This window comes from Macaca fascicularis, chromosome 7, assembly GCF_037993035.2.
Source record: "Macaca fascicularis isolate 582-1 chromosome 7, T2T-MFA8v1.1".
NCBI classification, from domain to species: Eukaryota; Metazoa; Chordata; class Mammalia; order Primates; family Cercopithecidae; genus Macaca; species Macaca fascicularis.
Window position 1 is genome coordinate 42192098 of NC_088381.1, and position 24697 is coordinate 42216794.

The 24697-nt window shown below is 39.8% G+C and overlaps 1 protein-coding gene across 6 annotated transcripts in view; it reads right to left on the reverse strand.

The window, feature by feature from the left end:
• Positions 1-24697, reverse strand: part of INTS14 (integrator complex subunit 14) — a 33981-nt gene that overhangs the window by 3393 nt on the left and 5891 nt on the right. For all 6 annotated transcript variants that reach the window (XM_073996080.1, XM_005559828.5, XM_045397342.3 and 3 more), the window contains exons 3-10: positions 24450-24557; positions 18126-18281; positions 17220-17338; positions 16672-16814; positions 13758-13850; positions 11372-11516; positions 9524-9657; positions 2546-2664 (exon numbers count right to left, since the gene is read on the reverse strand). In XM_073996080.1, the coding sequence (XP_073852181.1) occupies positions 2546-2664; positions 9524-9657; positions 11372-11516; positions 13758-13850; positions 16672-16814; positions 17220-17338; positions 18126-18281; positions 24450-24557 (1017 nt within the window). The remainder of the gene's footprint in view (positions 1-2545; positions 2665-9523; positions 9658-11371; positions 11517-13757; positions 13851-16671; positions 16815-17219; positions 17339-18125; positions 18282-24449; positions 24558-24697) is intronic.

The window sequence follows — 24697 nt, forward strand, 5'->3', positions numbered from 1 at the left end:
GATCCCTTCTGTGTTAATGTCAGTTCAACATTAGTAAAGCACTCCCTCCTTCAAAAGGCTTGATAGTAAAATAAATCCCCTGACAGAAACAAACTTGCCTCATAAAAATGTACCCAGTAAACCCATACATCTATCACCAGAACAAAGACCATTCAATGGGGAAAAAATAGTCTTTTCAACATTTGGTGCTGAGACAACTGGATATCCACATGCAAAAGAATAATGTTGGACCCTTACATAATACCATATACAAAAAATTAACTCAAAATGGATCAGAGACCTACATGTAAAAGCTAAAACTATAGAACTCTTAGAAAAAACAGGGGCCAGGTGCAGTGGTGTGCCCCTGTAATCCCAGCTACTCAGGAGGATGGCTTGAGGCCAGAAGTTTGAGACCAGCTTGGGCAACACAGTGAGATGCGTTTCTCAAGGGAAGAAGAAAAAGAAAACAAAGAAATCTTTATGACCTTGGATTTGGCAATGATCTCTTAAGACAGCAAAAAGCACAAACAACAAAAGCAAAAAACAAAATTTGACTTCTTCAAAACCAAAAACTTTTGTGTATCAAAGGACACTATAAAGAGAGTGAAAAGATAACTCACAAAATGGGAGAAGATATTTGCAAATCATATCTGCTAAGGATCATACTATCTAGAATATATTAAAAAACCCAACAACAAAAAGACAAACCCAATTAAAAAATGGACAAAGAACTTGAGTATATACTTCTCCAAATAATATACACAAATGGCCAATAAGCACGGGAAAAGATGCACATTACTAGTCATTGAGGAAATGCAAAGACACAGACATACCACTTCACACCTACTATGATAGCTATACGATAATAATAAAAGGAAAACAACGAGTATTGGTAGGGATGTGGAGAAAGTGGAACATTTATACACTACTAGCAGGAATGTAAAATGGTGCAGCTACTGTGAAAGAGTGTGGCAATTCCTCAATAAGTTAAGCAGAATTGCTGTCTGACCCAGCAAACCCATTCCCATTAAAATACATACCCAAGAGTATTGAAAACAAATATTCAGACAAAAACTTATACATGAATGCTCGTAACAGCATTATGCACAATAGCCAAAAGGTAACCCTAATGTCCATCGACTGAGGAATAATCAAAATGTGACACATACATATAGACATATGGAATATTAGCCATAAAAAGGAATGAAGTACTGATACGTACTACAACATGAATAAACCTTGAAAACATCATGTTAAGTACAAGAAGTCAAACACAAAAGGCCACAAATTGTATGATTCTGTTTATATGAAATATCTAGAATAGGTAAGTCCATAGAGACAGAAAGCAAATGAGTGGTTGCCGGGGCCTGGGAGAAGGAATGTGGAGTGACTTTTCTAATGGGCAGAGGGTTTCCTTTTGAAGTGATTAAAATGTTCTGGAACTAGAGAGTGGTGATGGTACACTGTGAATGCACTAAATGGGACTGAATTGTGTACTTTAAAATGGTTGAAGATACATTTTATGTATATTTTACCAGAATAAGTAAAATAAACCCAAGAACAAAAGAATTTTTTTCTATAGTAGTCAAGATTCAAACAAAAAAATTTTAAAAAATAAGAAAAGCTCAGCTATAACTGGTGGTGAAAGTGGTTCTAATATCCCTCTGACAAGGAAGTACTGGGCCAGGGACATCAGCAAAATAAAAGACCCCGATTTTCCAACAAAGAGGCCCCTGACACATTAGCCTTGGCAGGATGTGGTTCAGTCTCCATGGAAAGGGGGCTCAGAGACTGTGCAGTCAACAGAAACTACTTTTGTTGTCCAAATGGACTGACTGTGTCTTCTCATTTGGTTTAAGTTGAACTTACTGGAGGAACAAATATAATAAAGGTGCTCAAAGGAGAAAAAAGTTTCAGTAAGTGATTTTTAAAAACAGGTATAAATGACTTTTTGTTGATGAAAGGAGAAATGTTCCTGAATACCTTGCCTGAAAGCATCATTCTTTGATAATCATATTATCATAGCTTCCTATGAAAGTGTTTTTGTGGAATATAATTCTATGGATTGAGTTCTACTGAAGGGATGGAAGAAATATCGTTATGAAGACTTTTACATCTTTTCCAAAACTGTTGTTAAATACCCATTATGTTATTTAATGCCTCACCATATAAAAAATTTCACACTAAAATTCAATGCTAGGAAAATATGTCTCTCTAGACAAACTGACAAATGTCCTTTTTTCAGACACGAACAACTGACCTTGTCAACAGGAAGCTCAGAGCCAAAATGCTCATGTAAAATTATCATTTTGCCTTGGGTTCCTGGCACAATTGTCCTCCTTCTTCCTCTAGGATTCTTATTGCTCTAAATTTTGTAAAAAATGATTTTGCTATATACATGTTTTACTGTAGGGCATCTCAAATCCCTTTTGGAAATAATGACAAACATTAGAAGTAAATGAATTACTAAGTATCAAAGGAAAAGAAAATCAAATAAAATGCTTGCCTGCCTACCCAAATGCCTCCTGTCCCCAGTGGAAAGCAACATAAATGGTAATGTTACCTGCAGGCCGCTGGGTTTGATCCAGACGGTCACATTCTGGGCATAACTGCGTTTGTTTTTGGGCTGCAGGGGGAATGGGCTCTTATTGTCATCCTCGCCATAAGGGTTTTCTTTAGCATCTTAAAAGAAAAGACATTCTTGAAATGACATCTGGCAAAACACAATCAGTTACATTTCCAATTAGACTAGAAGCTCTTTGAATCACTCAATCTTTGATATCCTATCACTTTGTTAATTAAGAAAATCCATTAACTTCAGTCAGGTTGGAGAACCTGTTCTCAACAGAAAGCCACTGATGTAGGAGGCCCATTTAAGTGAAAAACAGCTTAATGTTTTTAAAGAAACAAGCTTCACTTATCTGATTTATAAATTAAGGTCAAAGAATAAAACAAATACATATTTAAAAATATATATATACACATACATACACACAGACACACACATATATACTGCAATTCTATATAGTCTAACCCAGTGCTCTCCCACTGAACTTTCTGTATGACGGAAATGTTCTCTATCTGTGCTGTCTAATATGGTAGCTACTAACTACTGAGCACTTGACCTGTGGCTAGTGTGACTGAGAAACTGAATTTTAAATTTTATTTAATTTTAATTAAATTTAATGTGGCCAGTAGCTACTGGATTAGAGAGCACAGGTCTAGGCATTAAAATAATTAAAAAGGAAAACTATATATATCCAAATTAAGGCAAAGGGCAAGACAAGAAATACTTTTATTGGTGAAGCATACCCCAATATGGCTTTTTAGTTTATTGCTTCCAAAAATGTAAAGCCATGTTGGTTTTATAGCTACATGAACAAACAGGGTTTGTCTCTGTACCTGCTTCCTGAGCCTATGAAACTGCCACAAACTTATAAAGCACACATACTTCTAATGGTGTATTTGATCTTTATTATTATTACCACCTTCTGGTATAGACAGATCAGGAGTCATTTTCCTACAAGTTCAGAGAACTTAAATCCCTTGCCCAAACATTCATGGTGAAAAATGTAATTAGACCAGTCTGTCTAACTGAGCCAGACATTCTCTACCCTGGATTTGGTCATTAACTGAAACACCTTGATACTGGCCCAACACTTCCTTTGCCAACTCTCCTCAGCCCTGACTCCTCCATAAAACACTGGCCCAACTCTCCGGACATATCTCCATTAATATTTGTCAATATATAAACCTTCTGAGTCAGGCTAAGGTCCTATAAGTCCTTTCCCACACAATAGCTCATTTCCAACTTTCCTGCTATTTCTATTACTCCCCACTGCCTAGAATGTTCTCCCTTCTCATTCACTCATTTACTTATTCACTTATTCATTCATTATCTATAGTAAGACCCCGCTACGTAGCAAGCACTGTGCCAGGAATTGTGCCTAGAGAAAATACTTTTCAGCCTCAAGGAACTTACAGAATAAAGAATATTTATTAAATTCCAACTAGATGCCAGATACTTTACATATTCAACTTCTCTCTTTACAGCAACTCTAGAGTGAAGATGTTATTAGTCCCATTAAAGATGAGGAAACTAAGGCACAGAGAGGTTGGATTTATATAAGGTTTCACAGTGACTCAGTTGGGCCTGTTTCCAAAGCCAACACTTTTTCCACCATTCAACACTGCCATTCCTTACCTGTCCAAACTTACCTACCTATATTCCAAGTCCAGATCCTATCTTACCCCTTCCATGAAATTGTTTCAAGTTTTTCTGGCAGATAGTGGCTTTTCTTAGACCCTTTTATCCCCTAGCACTTAGTATCACTACCAAACATTTCAACATCTAATCAGAGCCTATTTTGTACTGTCATTAGTTGTCTGGAGCCTATATGTGGTAACTAACTGGCTTAGGAGACAGGAAATATTACATTTATGAAAGAAGAAATAAAAAATATGATAGTATAAACAAAAAATAAAAATTATAAGATAAATTTGAAGATACAGAAGACAGAAAAAATTTAAAAAATGGGAAAATGGGCAGAAAGAGATAGAAAATTACAAATACAAATCACAAATATATGTTTCAGAAAAGGAGAACAGAGAATACAGAAAGAGGAAATCAAAGAAATAATTGATCTTCCCAATACTGAAGAACATGAATTGCCAGACGGAAAGGGTCTACTGAGTGCCTAGCAAAATGAATGAAGAGACCAACATTCTGAAATTCAGAACACCAGGGATACAAAGAAGATCACCGAGGAATATGGAGAAAATACAGTTCAGGGTCAAAGGTCTTTGAGTCACCATGGCACTAACTTTCCGTAGCAACACTGGACTCCAGAAGAGACAACAGAGTAATGCTTCAAAACTCTGAGGGAAAATGACTTATGACTTCCAACTTAGAACTCAATTCCTAACCGAACTATCATTAAGAATAAAGAATGAAATAAACATATATATATTTCCAAAATACACAAGATTTCAAAATATTTACTTCTCATGTATCCTTTTTTTCAGGAGTTGTTGTGAACAGGACATCCATAGGAGAGATGTAAAGGGGAGACTCAGGACGACACCTATGCAACAGGTCTGGGGAATAACCATACCATTTATGAAGCAGGAGGATGGGAGATGATGCTAAGAAAAAAAAGGAAACTGATAAAATACCTGAAAAATGTATTTTACTTAGGGAGGAATTAGTCAGTTATATAGAAAACAAGCAAAGAAAAAAAAATAGCTGGGACTGAGCTAGGGGACAAAAAGCTGCAAAAACAAAGGAAATATAAATTGGTATACCACATAGCTTAGTTGTAAATAACATTTACATCATCTAACAAGGACTGAATACTGATTTAACCAAAAAGAACATTATAACTATATTGGGAGGATAGGAGGAGGGAAAATGTGCATCTTGTGTAGGTGGGTGGGAGATGGCAGTGTTAATAGAGCTAAATACTCATCCTTTAAAAAGTCAAAAAATGGCATCTAAAATGGGGAAAAGGGCTGGGTGTGGTGGCTCACGCCTGTAATCCCAACAGTTTGGGAGGCTAAGGTGGAGGATTGCTTTAGCCCAGGAGTTTGAGACCAGCCTTGGCAACATAGTGAGAGCTTGTCTATATAAAAAAATCAAAAAAATTAGCCAGGCATGGTGGCATGCACCTGTAGTCCCAGCCACATGGGAGGCTGAGGTGGGAGGATCACCTGAGAGGTCAAGGCTGCAGTGAGCCAAGATTGTGCCACTGCACTTCAGCCTGGGTGACAGGTTGAGACCCTGTCTCAAAAAATAAATAAAAAAAAATAAAACAGGAGGCTGGGCATGGAGGCTCACACCTGTAATCCCAGCACTTTGGGAGGCCAAGGCAGGCGGATCACTTGAGGTCAGGAGTTTGAGACCAGACTGGCCAACATGGTGAAACCCCGTACCTACTAAAAATACAAAAATTAGCCAAGCGTGGTGGTGGGCACCTGTAGTTCCAGCTACTGGGGAGGCTGAGGCACGAGAATTGCTTGAATACAGGAGGCAGAAGTTGTAGTGAGCTGAGATCACACCACTGCACTCCGGCCTGGGCAATAGAGCGACATCTCAAAATAAATAACCAAAATAATAATAATAATAAAATGGGAGAACCCCTGACAGAACTAGGGACATACCTACATTATTTAGAAATGTAAATAAGGCTGGGCACGGTGGCTCACACCTGTAATCCCAGCACTTTGGGAGGCCAAGGCAGGAGGATTACTTGAGGTCAGGAGTTTGAGACCAGCCTGACCAACAACATGGTGAAACTCTGTCTCTACTAAAAATACAACAATTAGCCGGGCATGGTGGCTTGTCCCTATAGTCACAGCTATTAGGGAGGCTGAGGCAGAAGAATCGCTTCAACCTGGGAGGTGAAGGTTGCAGTGAACCAAGATCGCACCACTGCACTCCAGCCTGGGCGACGGAGTGAGACTCTGTCTCAATAAAATAAAATAAAATAAAATAAAATAAAATAAAATAAAAAATAAATAAATAAATACCAAAAGAAACAAATACATTTTAAAAAGTAGTTGTCTCTAGGAACAGAACTGGGAGTAGGAGGGATTGGTACAAACAATAGTGCTATTTGCATGTTTTGCTCAACAACCCTCTGAGGTAGGTTTTATTATTAATTGTTATTTGTTATAATTCCAATTCTAAGACTGCTGTGAGAGTTAAATGATATGGTACCCTCATTATGTCCAGCACAGTGCCTAGCACAAAGTTAAGTTCATTATAATATTAGCTATTATTATCCACACTGAAAAGCGGAACAGACCAAGAAGGAAGAAAAAACAACATGAACACAGGGTAGAATGAACAGCAGTTCAACTGGAATGAAGAACAACTGTAACAAGCCAAGTGTTGCTACACTGGAAGCCAGATCAGAAAGGAGTCTGAATGCTACTACCATCTTAGATTATAGATATGCATCTTTGGTGAAAACCATCACAATAGTCTAGTCGGACGTTGGCAAACTTTTTCTGTGAGGGCCAGACAGGTTGGAGTGCAGTGGTGCAATCAGGCTTCACTGCAGCCTCTGCTTCCTGGGCTCAAGCGATCCTTCCACCTCAGCCCCCTGAGTAACTGGGACCACAGGTGCACACCACCATGCTGGGCTAACTTTTGTATTTGTGGTAGAGATACAGTTTCGCCATGTAGGCCAGGCTTGTCTCAAACTCCTGGACTCAAGTGATCCACCTGCCTTGGCCTCCCAAAGTACTGGGATTACAGGCATGAGCCACCATGCCTGCCTGAATATTTATCATTTCTTTGTGTTGTGAATATTCAAAATCCTCTCTTCTAGCTTTTTGAAAATATATGCTAAATTATTGTGAGCAATATTCACACTACAATGCTATAGAGCACTGAACTTATTCCTCCCTAACAGCTGTAATTTTGTATCTGTTACCTCTCCCTATTCTCCTCTCCTCACTACCCTTCCCAACCTCTAATGACCATGATTCTAGATTCTACTCTCTACTTCTATCTCATTTTTGTTTAGCTTCCATATATAGGTGAGAACATGTGGTATTTATTCCAAATTTATTTTTGTACACAAAAACTCAAAATTTGTGAACCACTGCCCTGAGCAATCTCCCTCATTCCCACCATTTTAACTATTTGTGATAGCTTTACAACCTAAAATTTAATCTCCAACTCTGCCCTCTCTCCTCAACTTCAGACTTCTACAGAATTGTCTCTAGGCACCTCCACCTATATCTCATAGGCACAAACTCAACATAAACAAAATACGTTCTTCCCAAATTTACTCTTCTCTCTCTATTATCTATTTCAACTAATAGTACTACCTTTCACCCTGCAGCCCAGGTCAGAAACCTGGGATCATTTTTAACACTTCTCTCTCCTTTATTTTCAAATCCAAACGTTATTGATCCTACTTCCTAAATGTATTTTACCCCCAGTTATTACCACGGTCTGGCTCTCATCTTCACATTTCCAGGACTAACACCGTAACTTTCAGCCACAGGTCCTTGCCTTTTCAAATCCACACTCCACAGAGATATCTAAATACAAATTTCTTATCTCTCACTTGGATTATGGCCATATTGTACAACTGCAGGGGGCACCAGCCCCTAAAATATAGTTTGCTAACTGGTATCCCCCTGTTCTCACTGTAGCCAGAAGGATCTGATCACATTACTCCTCTTCAGTGGCTTCCCAGTATCTGCAAGATAAATTCCTGGTTCTTCACATTTCAGACAAGGCCACTCTAGCTACTACCAATCTCCAATCTACCATCTGCCCCTCCCACACCCACTCTCACATTTTGTGCTGCAGTTCCTTTTCTTTGTGTAGGTGTTCTGTTTGCCCAGGATGCCCTTTCTTCCCTTCATTAGCTTAGCAAGTTCCTCCTTTTCTTCAAAACTCAACTAGGGTATTTCTCCTCTGTGAAGATTCTCCTGAGTCCTCTAGGCAGAGCTCATCATCATCTCCTACAGGCTAACTCTGATTTGTGCCAGTCTGTGATCATTCCACTTTCCACTAGACTTTGAACAACTCCAGCTAACTCTTTTATCCCCTAGGCCTGGCAAGGAACAGGTTGCTTGGTAGATGTTCCTGAAATTGAAATGGGCCCAAATGAGTCAAAGATGACTCTACAGTTGGAACCTGAGTAGCTAGTGGCACAAATGCCTTAATCAAAAGGAGGAGGAAAATCAGAAGGAGGAATAGTTTGAGGAGAAACGAGTGCGGGACAACAGGTCTGTAACAAACAGCTGAGCTTGAGACTGTGATAGAATATTCAGGTGGAGAGATCCAACTAGGAACTGGAAATATGATATGCAAATTCTGGGGAGAGATCAGGTGAGACCAGAGCTACAGATTTGGGAAATGTGAAGTTATTACAGCTGATAAAATAACCAAGGGAGAAGAATAACCAAAGAGAAGAAGGCAAAGAACAACATGTTGGAAATCATGAGGCAAGGGAAAGAAAAGACAAAACAAAGACAAAAAGAAAAGTCTGCCAAAGAAAAAGTCAAATAGGTACCAGAAGCAATGTCAGGAAAGCTACAGAAAAACAGTTTCAAGAAGGAAGGATTACATTATCTAGGAATGACAGGAAATTACTTGAGTTGAACTATAGTACACCAAAAAATTATGGAGATTAGCTTTTCACTCTAAGCCACTGAAGAGTTTATTTATTTAAAGCAATCTAAATGTTGATTTCTCCCGAGCTGTAAAATTCAGGAGTTCAAACATCAAACTCTCTTCAAGTTTTCCATGTACACATCCAGCATCATCTGAGACCATGGCATACTAGTAAGGGAGATGAGTCAGTTCTCTGACTCATCTCTCACAGTCAGAGATGTCTCTGCACAGAGACATTGAGAACAGCAGAATGAAACAAATGAAACAGCAGAATGAAAACAAAGTCAAGATAACAAAGTCAAGATAAGTACAAGAATGAAACAAATGAACAGCAGAATGAAACAAATGAAACAGCAGAATGAAAACAAAGTCAAGATAAGTAAAATCTGATCTGGATTATACCTGAAATAGGACCCAATTGTGCCATTTTCCCTAGCCATGGGAGAGGTTCTGGGCCAGGCTCAAAGAGAGACATCATGAGGTTTGATTTCTTCTTGCTGTCAGCTTGGGAGTAGAGCATTCCATGCCATTCAGGACTAGATGGAGAGAAGACAGAAGATCAGAAGAACATCAAGCCGGAGACTGTCAAGTTAAATAAGTCTAGCCTGTATTTTTCTCTTGAGAGACACAGGCTTCAGCTTTGAAATTAGGCACTTTACTTTTACCAAAGCCAAATCCTAAACCTGAAAATGCATACTGCTCTCCCCTAATATTTCCATTCTTCTGGGATATTTATTATTATTCAGGTAAAATTACGTGGATATGGAAATCAAAAGCAGTCTTGAAAGAGAAAAAACAAATCATAAAGAGTAGCAAGTAGCTGGAGAGGTGATGAGGAGGGGTAAAGGCTGTGACCTATAGGTCCTGTCAGCTGCCTCACTAAGCCACTCAGAGCAGCACCAAGAGAAGCCCTTCTACCACAGGGCACAAGGCCATCATCCTGTTCTGTAAGAGAGACTCTGTCCCCAGTTTCTCAAAGGGTCCCAAATGATTATCATATTCAAACCAGTACAAGTAGCTTGGGTGCCAAGAAATATAGCAGACTAATACCTAGTAAGATCTGCATTCCTCTTTTTGGACCAGATAATTTTAACTGTAGCAGAAATGGAGCCATGCTTCCTTTGATTAATCCTAACCTCTTGATCTAAACCAGCCAACCCCAGGTAGTGGCCAAAATGATCAGGGACCTCCTCTTTTCTAACAATATGTATTATAGAAAGGGAAATAGATGGTTTTGCAGATTTTGAGACTTCAGAAAATGTAAATGCAGATTTTGAGACTTCAGAAAATGTAAAAGCTAATGGGGTTTCCTCACAGGGAAGGAACACAGCAGAATGATTATGAGGCTCTGGAGTCAGAATGCATGGGTAAGAATCATGGCTCTTTCATTACTAGCTGTGTGACCTTGGGCAAGTTCCACAACCTCTCTAAGCCTCAGTCTCCTCATCTATAAAATAGGGATAATGCTGATACCTCCCATATAGTGTTGTTATGAGGGATTAAATGTGCTAACATATGTAAAATACCTAGAGGAGTGCCTGGCACATAATAAAATGCTCAATGTTATCAGCATCTTTTTTTTGTTTAGTTCTATCCCCTCATTTTATAGATGAGGAGTCTGTGAATCTTGCCTAAGATCCTAAAGCAAGTTAGCATTGCTATAACCAGAACCCAGGTATTCTAGATAGGATTAGAAATAGGAAAATTGAGAAAGGATATAAAATAAAAGCAACATAATTAAAAGGCTCACTCCACACTTCTTCTAGGGAATGATTAAAAGAGTAGTTTAGAAGGTAATAGCAGCTGGGCACTGTGGCTCAATACCCATAATCCCAGCATTTTGGGAGGCCAAGGTGGGAGGATCCTTGAGCCCAGGAGTTCAAGACCAGTCTGGGCAATACAGTGAGACCCCACTTTTATAAATTAAAAAAAAAAAAAAAAAATTAGCCAGGTATGGTGGTGCACACCTGGGTCCTGGCTACTTGGAAGGTGGAGATGGGAGGATTGCTTGAGCCTGGAGGTTGAAGCTGCAGTGAGCCGTGATCATGCCACCGTAACCCTGGGGGACAGAGCAAGATCTTGACTCAAAAAAAAAAAAAAAAAGGAATGTAGTAGCAGGTGAGAAAGTGTGGCAGGAAAAGGAAAAAGTGACAAGGACCTTTCTATTTCTTTCAGAAAAGTCTGCAAAATACTTCACTTTGTAAAATGATTTTCCCTTTCATTCAACCAAATGTAAACAAAGTCTCCTACCCTAATTGAACAATCGCTACCATTCCTTCCACTTTTAGGCTACCATGGAGCAGGACACAAAAGTTGGGTATTTTGCCTGCAATCTGATTGGCTGAATTTTCATCTTCATTGTCATCAGTGATGCCAGTACCCACCTCATCACCTTCTGTGAAAAAAAAGAGATAACAGGTCAGACTGAAATTACCTACAAAAACCCCAAACCCCAATTTATACTCTTGGATGTTTCTAGCCTTTAAGGGATAGTGTAGAGTTCTAAGGGAATATTATAACACAGGAAAAACTCATTCCAGTTTTCCCATGTCTACATAAAAGTCAGTTTCCACACATTATATGAATTCCATTTATATAAAACATCCAGAATAGGCAAATCTATATATAGAGAAAGGATATTAGTGGTTATTTGGGGTAAGGGAAATGGGGGGAGGTGTCTGGGAGTTGATAAAGGGTACAGGGTTTCTTTTTGGGGTTATAAAAAAGTTCTCAAATTGATTGTGGTGATGGTTGCACAACTCTGCAAATATACTAAAACCCACAAACCACTTTAAATGGGTGAAGTATACGGTATGTGAATTATATCTCAGTAAAGCTGCTGCACACACAAAAATCCATTTTCCACCACTAGGATGTTTAGTTAGATGCTATCTGGAAGCTTCAGGCACCCATTTAAACAGAATTAGATACAGAGATGTCAAGTATATTCATAACCAACAGGCTTAGGGCAGCACATGCATGTGAGTTCCCAAAGATAAACAATGATTACTCTATAAGCTTCTTGACTGGATTCTCCAGGTTCTCTCACACTCTGCTGACAGATGAATCTTCCTACAATTAACTTCTCTCTGAAAATATCTATGTCTGTTCTGTTTTGTTCAAAGACTTTCTAATTCAACAGGAAGAATTTGCCCAGTTTAGCTAGACAATTCAACAGCCCTTACAACACGGCCCTATTCTGCCTTCCCATATTTTCCTTTTTCTTTTTTTCTGAGATGGAGTCTTGCTCTGTCGCTCAGGCTGGAGGGCAGTGGCGCGATCTCGGCTCACTGTAAACTCCGCCCACGGGTTCATGCCATTCTCCTGCCTCAGCCTCCTGAGTAGCTGGGACTACAGGTGCCTGCCACCACCCCTGGCTAATTTTTTTTTTTTTTTTTTTTGTATTTTTAGTAGAGATGGGGTTTCACTGTGTTAGCCAGGATGGTCTCAATCTCCTGACCTCGTGATCTGCCCGCCTCAGCCTCCCAAAGTGCTGGGATTACAGGTGTGAGCCACCAAGCCCGGCCACCTTCCTATATTTTTCTTTTCACTATTCTCCTACATAAATGGTTTATTTTGCTCAATTTCTTTTTTGGCCATTATACTGGCATGCAGAATTCCCCAGGGCCTTAGAAATAAGGGAAATCTGCCTGTTCTCTGAGAATAATAATTATCAACACAGTTGAGTATATATCAAGATTATACTATACTTGATATATACTCAGATTATATATCAAGATTATACTATACTTGATATATACTCAGATTATATATCTGTGAGTATATACCAAGATTCTGTCTGTGAACATGTGATTGGTTATAGAATATCCAATACTCCAACTGAGATAACCTGGGCATAAATGGAATGTGGTCATTACTCAGTATGTGAAAACCTGACTACATACACTTCTTAGAGAAAGCTGATAAATATAAAGTGGATGGTCAGCCTAAAACAGAGAAAAAGATAATTTTAAGGGTAGAACTAGGATTTGAACCTGTAGCCAGACAGGGACCAGAGCTCCTGCTCTATACCCACCACAGCACAGTGCCACCCTTGATAAAGAGAATTTTAAAGAGCTAGAGTCTAGCATTCTCCAGAGAGATGTTGAATTTGGGGAGATGACTTTATAGTTCCTACAGATATATGCTGCAGTAAGGAGGACTCACAAGGGCCTGCATTCACCCATTTGTTCAACAATATTTACTGAGTATCTACTATGTGCTGAGCACTAGTAGAACAAAGAACAGATGTGATTCTTCCCCTTATAAAGCTGTATTTGACTTGCACATTTATCAAGTAACCTTCTGATAACTACTTAAGCTTTCTCAGCATGTTACTACTAGGAAAGGCAGAGAGCCCTGGATGAGGGACTAAGCATTCTCATCTCTAAAGAGGATCTCCACCGTAAATTCACAAACTAACACACAGTAAATAGGTGTCAAAATGTTTCTACCATGTAAAGCAGAATTACTTTTCTGCTATATTAGGCAATATTCCATTTTCTAAAATCCAATTCTGTAACTATTCCTTTCCCCTAAATTCTGCAAAATGGGCTATCCTACTATCTAAGATTTAAGAATAACTTTAGTTAATAAGATGCTTCAGACATATCACTGGAATAGGAAGAGAACTCACCTTTGTTAAGTGCTATAGGTAAGACCAGATGTCTGGACAGAACTGGGGGACTTGAAATATCAGCTATATCAATAAATCCCACTATTTCCAAATCTGAAAAGAAGGAATCAACATAGAATTAATTCATTCTATGGAAAAGTACATTATTTTCTGTGTATTAGATTTCACAAATGCACTGTTTAGGTTGTGGTTTCAAATATGATGACTGGGAAAGTTATTAGATTTCTCTATGGGGTCGTCCAATAATTTGCATTTTAAGTTGCTCAGGAAATAATGATAACTGTCATTTATTTAATGAGTTTAAGTTATATGACAAAATCTGCTAAATTTTATTTTTATAAGGTTAAGACCCCAGCCAAGGCAAAAACTGAAAGGCTAATCCCTCTGTGTAGTCAGGGATGTTCAGGTCACCAGGGGGCATCATAGTCAAACACTTCCACAGCAACTACAATCAGCCTTTGAAGAATAAAGCTATTGTATTAAAAACATCTCTCGGAGAAAGAACTGTATTTTATACAAAACTAGGGTAAGCAGTCTAAATATGACAATGATTTCTCTGCTTTATAGAAGCTGTAGTAAAGACCAAAAGTATTTGTTGAAAACCTTAAATAAATAAAAATAAATGTAATCAAAAGAACTTAAAAATTTCGATTATATAATATAAAAACTTAAAAAACAATACAAATTACAAAGAAGAAAAAGTCACTCATTCATAATCAAAGGAAATCTCTATTAATATTTTATTGATGTGCTTTTCAGTCTTTCTTCTAGATTAATACCCATATTTTCAAAAGAATTTTTAAAAATCAGAACATGGTGAACACCTTATATTTTTCTTTTTTTTTTTTGAGACGGAGTTTCGCTCTTGTTGCCCAGGCTGAAGTACAATGGTGCAATCTCAGCTAACTGCAACCTCTGCCTCCCGAGTTCAAGTGATTATCCTGCCTCAGCCTCCCAAGTAGCTGGGATTACAGACATGTGCCACCACGCCTGGCTAATTTTGTATTTTTAGTAGAAATGGGGTTTCTCCATGTTGGTCAGGCTGGTCTCCTGACCTCAGGTGATCCGCCTACCTCGGCCTCCCAAAGTGCTGGGACTACAGGCGTGAGCCACTGCGCCTGGCCATATTTCTAATGTATTAGGAAGTGTGCTTCTCTGGAGATTTGCTGTCCTTACCTCCCTTAGCTGAGTAATAAATTCATTAGTATAAGCAGCTAGATATTTTTCATTTGAGTAGGAAAAGGTCTACTATATTTTAGAGTAGTTTAGCTGCAAGAAAGATCTCCCACTAAGAGTTTATATGAGAAAGAAAAGACCTATTCAAATTTACTCTTCGAAAAAGGATGGGAAGGAAGTGGAATCTAACTGTTATGAAGGCAACAAGACTTTTGGTACAGCTTAACATACTGCTGTCTAGTCACAGTAGAAGAGATGGATGCCTTGCTTCTAGATAGCCAGAAGCTAAAGGCACAAAAAGTAAAAAGACTGTTCACAGTCCCTCACTCCAAAACTCCTTAAAAATCCATATACCTCAAACAATGAGCATTCACTGCACATTTAATTCTAATCATTTATTGACTGAACAATTATCTATTGGGCACCTACTAAGTGTCAGGCACTATGCTGGACATCAAGGCTGTAATGGTGACTGAAACACTGACAATATCCAACCCTAAAAGGTTTAACATGCACCTAATATTCAAGGAGTCCACCCACCAATTGGAGGTAAGTCTCCTCTCCACTGCTCCTTGCTATTTTTGACTCTTCACTTTGCCAGTCTCAGTTAAGCATAGTATTAGCAACACGAACCAGGTAAAAGCTGTGGTAACATCACTTTCTTTCAGTCATAATATAAGTAGCAGGACTAGAAGAGTACACTATATCGGATCTAAGAACTCCAAGACCATCTGGTTGATTCTCCCTACCTAGCCAATAAGAACTAGGGGAAGGCTTCCCAAGGTCACACAGCAAGAGTCATACTGCAAAGTATAGAAGCTAGTCCTTCTTTTTTTTTTTCTTTTTTTTTTTTTTGAGACGGAGTCTTACTCCGTCGCCCAGGCTGGAGTGCAGTGGCGGGATCTCGGCTCACTGCAAGCTCCGCCTCCCGGGTTCCCGTCATTCTCCTGCCTCAGCCTCCTGAGTAGCTGGGACTACAGGCACTGCCACCTCGCCCGGCTAGTTTTTTGGTTTTTTTCTTAGTAGAGATGGGGTTTCACCGTGTTAGCCAGGATGGTCTCGATCTCCTGACCTTGTGATCCGCCCGTCTCGGCCTCCCAAAGTGCTGGGATTATAGGCTTGAGCCACCGCGCCCGGCCGCTAGCCCTTCTTATATGACCTTAATTATGACACTAATTAAGTCCAGTATCTCTATTAAGAATCATCTCAAAGATTTCAATGCTAGTGAATATGGCTATGATTTCCAACTCTTATAATTCATGGTTATAATTATCTAGGATTGGAGATCAACTGATGACCTTACCATAAAAAACCAATATTCTGCCACCCCTTAGGTAATGAATCTTCCAATCCAAAGTGCTGATGACAACAGCACCCTAGTACAGGTTGAGTATCCCCTATCTGAAAATCTGAAATCCAAAATGCTCCACAATCCACAACTATTACACATGCATGAAGCTGACACAAAGCTCAAACGAAATGCTCACTGGAGCACTTTGGATTTTCAGATTAAGGATGCTCAATCACTAAGTAAAATGCAACTATCCCAAAACCCAAAAAAATCTGAAATCTGAAGCACTTCTGGTCCCAAGCATTTTGGGTAAGGAATATTCAACCTGTATCACAATATATATATTTCTTTTTAACCTTCTTAGACAGAGAAGAGAGTAAAAGTCACAAGTTAGAAGAAAGTAAGGATAACAGAGAAACTAAGAAAGAAGTTTTTTTAAAAAGTTACCTGTGTTAATGACTTTAGGGATAGGATCAATTTCTTCATCTACAACAAAAGGTTCTGGCCTGGGGAAGACTTGTACATCAGCAGTTAGGTGGCCACACTTGAGAACAGCATGGAAAGGCGTATATGCCAGATCTATCAGTTTTCTAGAATATGAAAATTAATAGTTATAGAAGAGTAATACGATACATATAAAGTTAATTTTTCAAGACGCAAGGGTTGTTTTCCTTTCAAGTTGGTTCCAAAACTAAGATCTGACCATCTGTAAAACAGAACAAAATCTGACATTTTTGGTGAGGAAATTTCAATGCTGAAAAGCCCAAGAGCAAGTTAATTTGAAATTGCTGAGTCATTACAAGGAAGTCAGTATCTACAGGCAGTATAGATTTACTTTAAAAAGTCATTACTACCAATCACTTTATCTGAAAAATGTACAACTTGGGGAAAATGAAATGACACAATTAGGAACAGTAAAACAGATAGTCTTTCTGGATGTCAAATTATAATACTGAATTGTAAAGAAGGCAAAAGAACTCTAAGCATATACTCACCCAAACATAGACTGTACATTCTTCAAGCACAGGGGGCCATCAATAGTAAAAATCTGCCCTTCACCATTGTTTAAATCTATGAGACGTTCAAGGCATTCCAAGGAATCAGTGCTCTGGAGCTATAAAGCAAAACAGATGACCCTTAAAGTGGCTGGCACAAAATGCCAGATTATTATCAGCACACCAAGGTCAAAGCCATTACAATAACACAGGCAATAAATAACAGATGATTTTTTTAACAGCCAATGTGAGAAGAAAATAACTACAACAATTTTGACTCAAGGTTACCAAAGAGGAATGTTACGTAAAATGACACAGTTAGAGCTATTTCATTTAGGAGTAGTTTTGCAAAGATTCTCAGAGGTGACCACAGTTAGTATTTACACAGCATCTTTCCTCCAAAGTGTTTCTAACATCTTTTGGTGAGAACCATCATTATCTACATTTTACAGACAGAAAAACTGAGGGGAAAAAAGGTTAAAACACTTTCCCAAATGAATGGGAAAACAAAGAATGTTTAAGTGTTTAATAAAACATATATCAGAATAATGTTACTTTACTCTTCTGTCAAAGTCAAAGCACACTACTGTCAACATTTCTGGTGGAATGGAGATAAGAATTCTTATATAAGGGAAATGAATAATGCTAAAAAGAACACCTTGACCCTTTATCCATCAGCAGGATGGATAACAACTCCAGCTATGTTCCCCAGATGGGGCAACACTCTGAAATTTCAAAGAACATTTGAGACCCAGAATCTTTTCAAATAAAATGACCAGCCTCAGCTGAAACCAATGGAGTTCAATACTACAGTATATACAATATAGCACTAGTGGTATGTACTGAAAAATAAACTAAGCTGTAAAATATGCCTAATCAAACTAAAAACTTAGTAAAAGGTATTACCTCCTCCAAATTCGCCATGCACATGATATATAACTTAGATGGGAAAGGAAAAGGTAGTGGAAACCTGTTGCTCTCACTTCGTTGATTTTGAGTAGCTAAGGAATGTCGTAGTGACCCTCTACCAATGCCAAGACAGCCGTCTGTCACCAGGACAACCTGTTTGTAAAAAGAGAGAGGAGGCTGTAGATTAAATTACATATTTAAAGCAGTCCCATTTAGCAATGTCTTCACTGCTAGAGAGGGGCACCAGGTCTGGGTACAGTTGCTCAAGCCTGTAATCCTAGTGCTTTGGGAGGTCAAGGCAGGAGGATTGCTTGAGCCAAGGAGTTCAAGACCAGCCTTGACAACATAAGGAGACCCTATCTCCACAAAAACTTAAAAAAAAATTAGGAGTGGTGGCATGTGCCTGTGGTCCCAGCAAGTTGGGAGGCTGAGGTGGGAGGATCACTTGAGCCTGGGAGGTCAAGGCTGCAGTGAGCCGTGGTCACATCACTGTACTCCAGCCTATGCAAAGAGAGACTCTGTCTTTTTAAAACAAAACAAGCCGGGCGCGGTGGCTCAAGCCTGTAATCCCAGCACTTTGGGAGGCCGAGACGGACGGATCACGAGGTCTGGAGATTAAGACCATCCTGGCTAACACGGTGAAACCCCATCTCTACTAAAAAATACAAAAAACTAGCCAGGCAAGGTGGCGGGCGCCTGTAGTCCCAGCTACTCAGGAGGCTGAGGCAGGAGAATGGCGTAAACCTGGGAGGCGGAGCTTGCAGTGAGCTGAGATCCGGCCACTGCACTCCAGCCTGGGTGACAGAGCGAGACTCCGTCTCAAAAAAAAAAAAAAATAAATAAATAAAATAAAACAAAACAAAACAAAACAAAACAAAAAAGCAGGCCTGACATGGTGGCTCACGCCTGTAATCCCAGCACTTTGGGAAGCCAAGGCAGGCAGATAACTTGAGGCCAGGAGTTCAAGACCAGCCTAGGCAACATGGTGAAACCCTGTCTCTACAAAAAATAGAAAAATTAACTGGGCATGGTGGTGTATGCCTGCAGGCCCAGCTACTTGGGAGGCTGAGGTAGGAGGATCACTTGAGTCTGGGAAGTTGAGGCTACAGTGAGTATGCCACTGCAGTCCAGCCTGGGTGACAGAGTGAGACTCTGTTTTGAAAAACAAAACAAAACCTCAACCCGTACCCCCCGCCAAAAAAAAAATCCAAAAAAGGGCATGAGAAAATTTTGTGGGGTGCTAGAACCCCACTCTACATTATAGGATAAAGAACACCATGTCTTAGTTGTAGTAGTAGTTATACAGGTGTATACATTTGTCAAAACTCAGTGAACTGTGTACTTAAGATCAATGCATTTTACTCTACTTCATCTAATAAAATATTTTTTAAAAGCTTGCCTCTGAACACCTAAAAAAGGACAAAAACCTTCACAACCAATTCTTACTTAATTGTATTAAAACTAGAACCCCAGGCCAGGCGCGGTGGCTCAAGCCTGTAATCCCAGCACTTTGGGAGGCCGAGACGGGCGGATCACGAGGTCAGGAGATCGAGACCATCCTGGCTAACACAGTGAAACCCCGTCTCTACTAAAAAATACAAAAAACTAGCCGGGTGAGGTGGCGGGCACCTGTAGTCCCAGCTACTCGGGAGGCTGAGGCAGGAGAATGGCGTAAACCCGGGAGGCGGAGCTTGCAGTGAGCTGAGATCTGGCCACTGCACTCCAGCCTGGGCGACAGAGCCAGACTCCGTCTCAAAAAAAAAAAAAAACTAGAACCCCAATTCTTAGGTAAGGAGTTGGTATCTAACATACCAATGTCAAATATGGAATGAAGATTCATTTCACATGTGCTCCTAGGAAGTACCAGCATAGTAGTCTGAACTTTGCTACTTTATTTTCAAAGATGACAAACTCTATGCCTGGTCAACTAAAATGACACCTGGTTAAAATATGTATTTATAAAGGCTATTTAACCAGAAATATACAAGATCTTTAAAATGCATTCTTAATCAACCTGTAATTTGAAAAAAACAATAAAATATACCAACAATGGATAGTAACTGCAAAATCATTTTCCTTTTCTTCATTGCTTCAGAATGATCCTGTGGGGGACAGACTTCCCACGCATCCCAGGAGAGGATTATTTTTGCTTTCCCTAGCCTAGTCCGGTAACCTGATGATAATAGGCAATTAAGGCAGTTTTGTTTTTTTTTTTTTTTGACATGGAATCTCACTCTGTCACCCAGGCTGGAGTGCAGTGGTGTGATTTCGGCTCACTACACCCTCTGCCTCCCAGGTTCAAGTGATTCTCCTGCCTCAGCCTCCCGAGCAGTTGGGACTACAGGCGTATGCCACAACACCCACCTAATTTTTGTATTTTTAGTAGAGACAGAGTTTCACCATATTGGCCAGGATGGTCTCAAACTCCTGACCTTGTGATCTGTCTGCCTCGGCCTCCCAAAGTGCAGGGATTACAGGTGTGAGCCACTGCGCCCGGCCCTTAAGGCAGTATTAAGTGGTGGCACTGTGTGAAATATCAAGATTGGCACTTACTGATAAAGCCCAAGAATGCTTAGTAGAGGTCCCCTGGAAGGATGTTATCTTTTGGCATGATAGTCAATTGACTACAAGGCAATTTCCTTTTCTAGGTATCAACAATTGCTATATAATGATTTACCTCCACCAGCTTTTTCAGATGTTATGGGATAATGAAATATTTCATGAATGTCAAAATGAAACAGACTTTACTAAATAACAAAGACAGAGTACAGCTGTCTAAAACCTTGGTTAAGGCTGGGTGTGGTGGCTGACAGCTGTAATCCCAGCACTTTGGGAGGCTCAGGCCAGAGGATCACTTGAGACCAGGAGTTCAAGACCAACCTGACAAACATAGCAAAACCCTGTCTACTAAAAATACAAAAATTAGCCGGGTGTGGTAGTGCACTTCTGTAGGGCATGGTGGCACACTCCTGTAGTCCCAGCTATTCATCAGGTGTCTGAGGCATGAGAATCATTTAAGCCCGAAGGCAGAGGTTTTAGTGAGCTGAGATCATGCCACTGCACTCCAGCCTGGGTGACACAGCAAGACTGTGTTTCAAAAAAATAATAATAAAAAAGCAAATCTTGGCTAAAAATTCCACTTTTTTTTTTTTTTTTTTAGACCGAGTCTTGCTCTGTCGCCCAGGATGGAGTGCAGTGGCACGTTCTCAGCTCACTACAAACTCCGCCTCCCAGGTTAAGTGATTCTCCTACCACAGCCTCCCGGGTAGCTAGGATTACAGGCGAATGCCACCACACCTCCCTAATTTTTGTATTTTTAGTAAAGACAGGGTTTCACCATGTTGGCCAGGCTGGTCTTTAACTCCTGACTTCAGATGATCTGCCCACCTCAGCCTCCCAAAGCGTTGGGATTACAGGTGTGAGCCATTGTGCCTGGAAAAAAATTCCACATTTAACAAGTTTGTTATATAGTAACTGATTATAGAAACAATAACCAGTAACCACCACCTCTACTACAATGTTTTGTTTTTTTTTTTTTTTTTTTGAGACGGAGTCTCGCTCTGTAGCCCAGGCTGGAGTGCAGTGGCCGGATCTCAGCTCACTGCAAGCTCCGCCTCCCGGGTTCACGCCATTCTCCTGCCTCAGCCTCCCGAGTAGCTGGGACTACAGGCGCCCGCCACCTCGCCCGGCTATTTTTTTGTATTTCTTAGTAGAGACGGGGTTTCACCGTGTTAGCCAGGATGGTCTCGATCTCCTGACCTCGTGATCCGCCCATCTCGGCCTCCCAAAGTGCTGGGATTACAGGCTTGAGCCACCGCGCCCGGCCTACAGTGTTTTTTGTTTTTTTTTTTTGAGACAGAGTTTCTCGCTTGTTGCCCAGGCTGGAGTGCAATGGCACGCCTCGGCTGACTGTTGCAACCTCTGCCTCCCCAGTTCAAGTGATTCTCCTGCTTTAGCCTCCTGAGTAGCTGGGATTACAGGCATGTGCCACCATGCCTGGCTCATTTTTGTATTTTTACTAGAGACAGATTCAGGCTTGGCCCCTTGCCCTCAGGTTACATACAGTATATCTCAAATTCAGATTCTTCCTTTTTTTCAAAAGAAGAAAATCATAAAAGTCAGAAGTCTGCATGATGCACAAGGTCTGGTTCTTAAAATCTGAATTTCTCCTCTAAAACCAAAGAAGAAATAGCAAATGAAACTGTGCTACCTGCTAGCTTTCAGTTCAGAAGATACTGACAACAAAACTTCATTTATTCACTATAATGTTAGGAAATAAGACATCCTATATGCATGGATTTACCAAAATAAATAATAAGCTATATTATTTATTTAAGCTGAGATGCCATAAAAAGTTTTTTTATTTCTGAAAAGAAATTGATCAAAAGGCATTTATTGACTTCTTTAGCAAGTATCCACTATATTCTATAAAACAGGGTGGTTTTCACAAGAAAAAATGTTTTTGTTGTTTTCTAAAGGTAAATTTATTGGGATATAATTTACATGCAGTAAAATCACTCTTTTTGGTATACAGTTCTATGAGTTTTGACAGTTGCATTCAGTCATGTAACCACCCCCACGAACAAGGTAAAGAACAGTTCCAGCACATCCCAGATTCCCTCCTGCTTCTTTTGAGTCAATTCATACCTTTCCCTGACTCCCAGGCAACTACAATCTTATTTTATTTTTTTTTAAGACAGGACCTCACTATGTTGTCCAGCCTGGTCTTGAACTCCTGGGCTCAAGTTATCTTCCCACCTTGGCTTCACAAAGTGCTAGGATTACAGGTGTGAGCCACCATGCCTGGCTACAATCTTTTTTGTTTTATTAAAAAATAAATACTAGTGATGCTACTGACACTACTGAGGAATCCTGTGTTTGACCCTATAATGAAAAGTCACACACCAGGGGCCAGCAAACCATGGCCCACAGGCTAAATCTGGCCCACTGTCTGTTTTTGTAAATAACGTTTTATTTAAACACAGCCCTGCCCATTCATTTACTTATTATCTATGGCTCCTTTTATGCTATAATAGCCGAGCTGAGTAGTTGCCACAGACACCTACGAAGCCTAAAATACAAAAAAAGCTTGCGGACTCCTGTTGTAGACTATTATGATATTTCTTTTAGCAATGTTTCTTTTTCCTTCAAAATATGTTACTACTTTTCAAAAGTATCTGTATAGAGCAAATTTCCAGTTGTCTTTTTCTGCTACTACTCTGCTCTGATTTGATGCTAATGTGGCCTACTGTGGAGTCTAAGTAAAGAGCAAAAGATTTTATGTTTGTTTGTTTTTGCCAGTCTCGCTCTGTCGCTAGGCTGGAGTGCAGTGGTGCAACCTCGGCTGACTGCAACCTCCGCCTCCTAGGTTCAAGTGATTCTCCTGCCTCAGCCTCCAGAGCAGCTGGGACTACAGGTGCACGCCGCCATACCCAGCTAATTTTTGTATTTTTAGTAGAGATGGGGGTTTCACCATGTTGGCCAGGATGGTCTCGATCTCTTGACCTGGTGATCCATCCGCCTTGGCCTCCCAAAGTGCTGGGATTACAGGCATGAGCCACCACACCTGGCCAGATGTTATGTTTTATGCTCCTCACTTTTAAGACAACTCAATTGAGAAGATTAAAAGTTTGCTGAATAAAGCTGGGCATAGTGGCTCACCCCTGTAATCCTAGCACTTTGGGAGATGAGGTGGGTGGATCACCAGAGCCCAGGAGTTTGAGACCAGCCTGGGCAACATGGCAAAACCCGGTCTCTACAAAAAAATGTAAAAAATTAGCCAGGTGTGGTAGCATTTGCCTGTAGTCTCAGCTATTCAGGAGGCTGAAGTGGGAGAATCACCTAAGCCTGGGTGGTTGAAGCTCCAGTGAGCCATGATAGCTCCACTGCACTCCAGTCTGGGCAACAAAGTGAGACCCTGTGTCCAAAAAGAAGAAAAAAGAAGTCTGCTGAATAATTGCATTGAGATAATGAAGACAAGCTATGTTATACTAATGTTTACAATTTTATCACTCAAAATTATAATGACCCCTTCCAAGGAGTATAGTTCAAAAATTCCACTGTGAGCCCTTTGTATTTTATATAACATTACTAGTTTGCAATAAGTCAATTTACTAGGAGGATGCTTTCCTTAAGGCATAATTTTGCTGCTTTCTGAACGCATTAGTGTTGATTTAGTACCTTCACTTAAGAAGATACCAATAGAGTAAAACGTAGTCTGTAGAAATTACAATGCATGCTGTGTCAGAGCCTGAAGAAAATCGAAGCACCTTAGTGGTTAATGTTGTTAACTTAGAGCAATGAAAAAGAATTGATCATTACCTGGCAAGGAATTGCACCACCCCATTCTTGCTGAACGATATTACAAACACCAACTAATGCAGACTCCAAGCAGGTTTTGTCGTAATCATCCATATTACTTAGTGCTTCCTTATTGAATAAAAGATAAAATTGCTAGTTACTCTTTAGTTTTAATTAGTTATTAGAAAACAACATAAATTGTTCAAAGTATGAATGTTACACAGGGGACACTGATGTATCTGAGAGCACCAAAGCATAGCCTCTTAAAG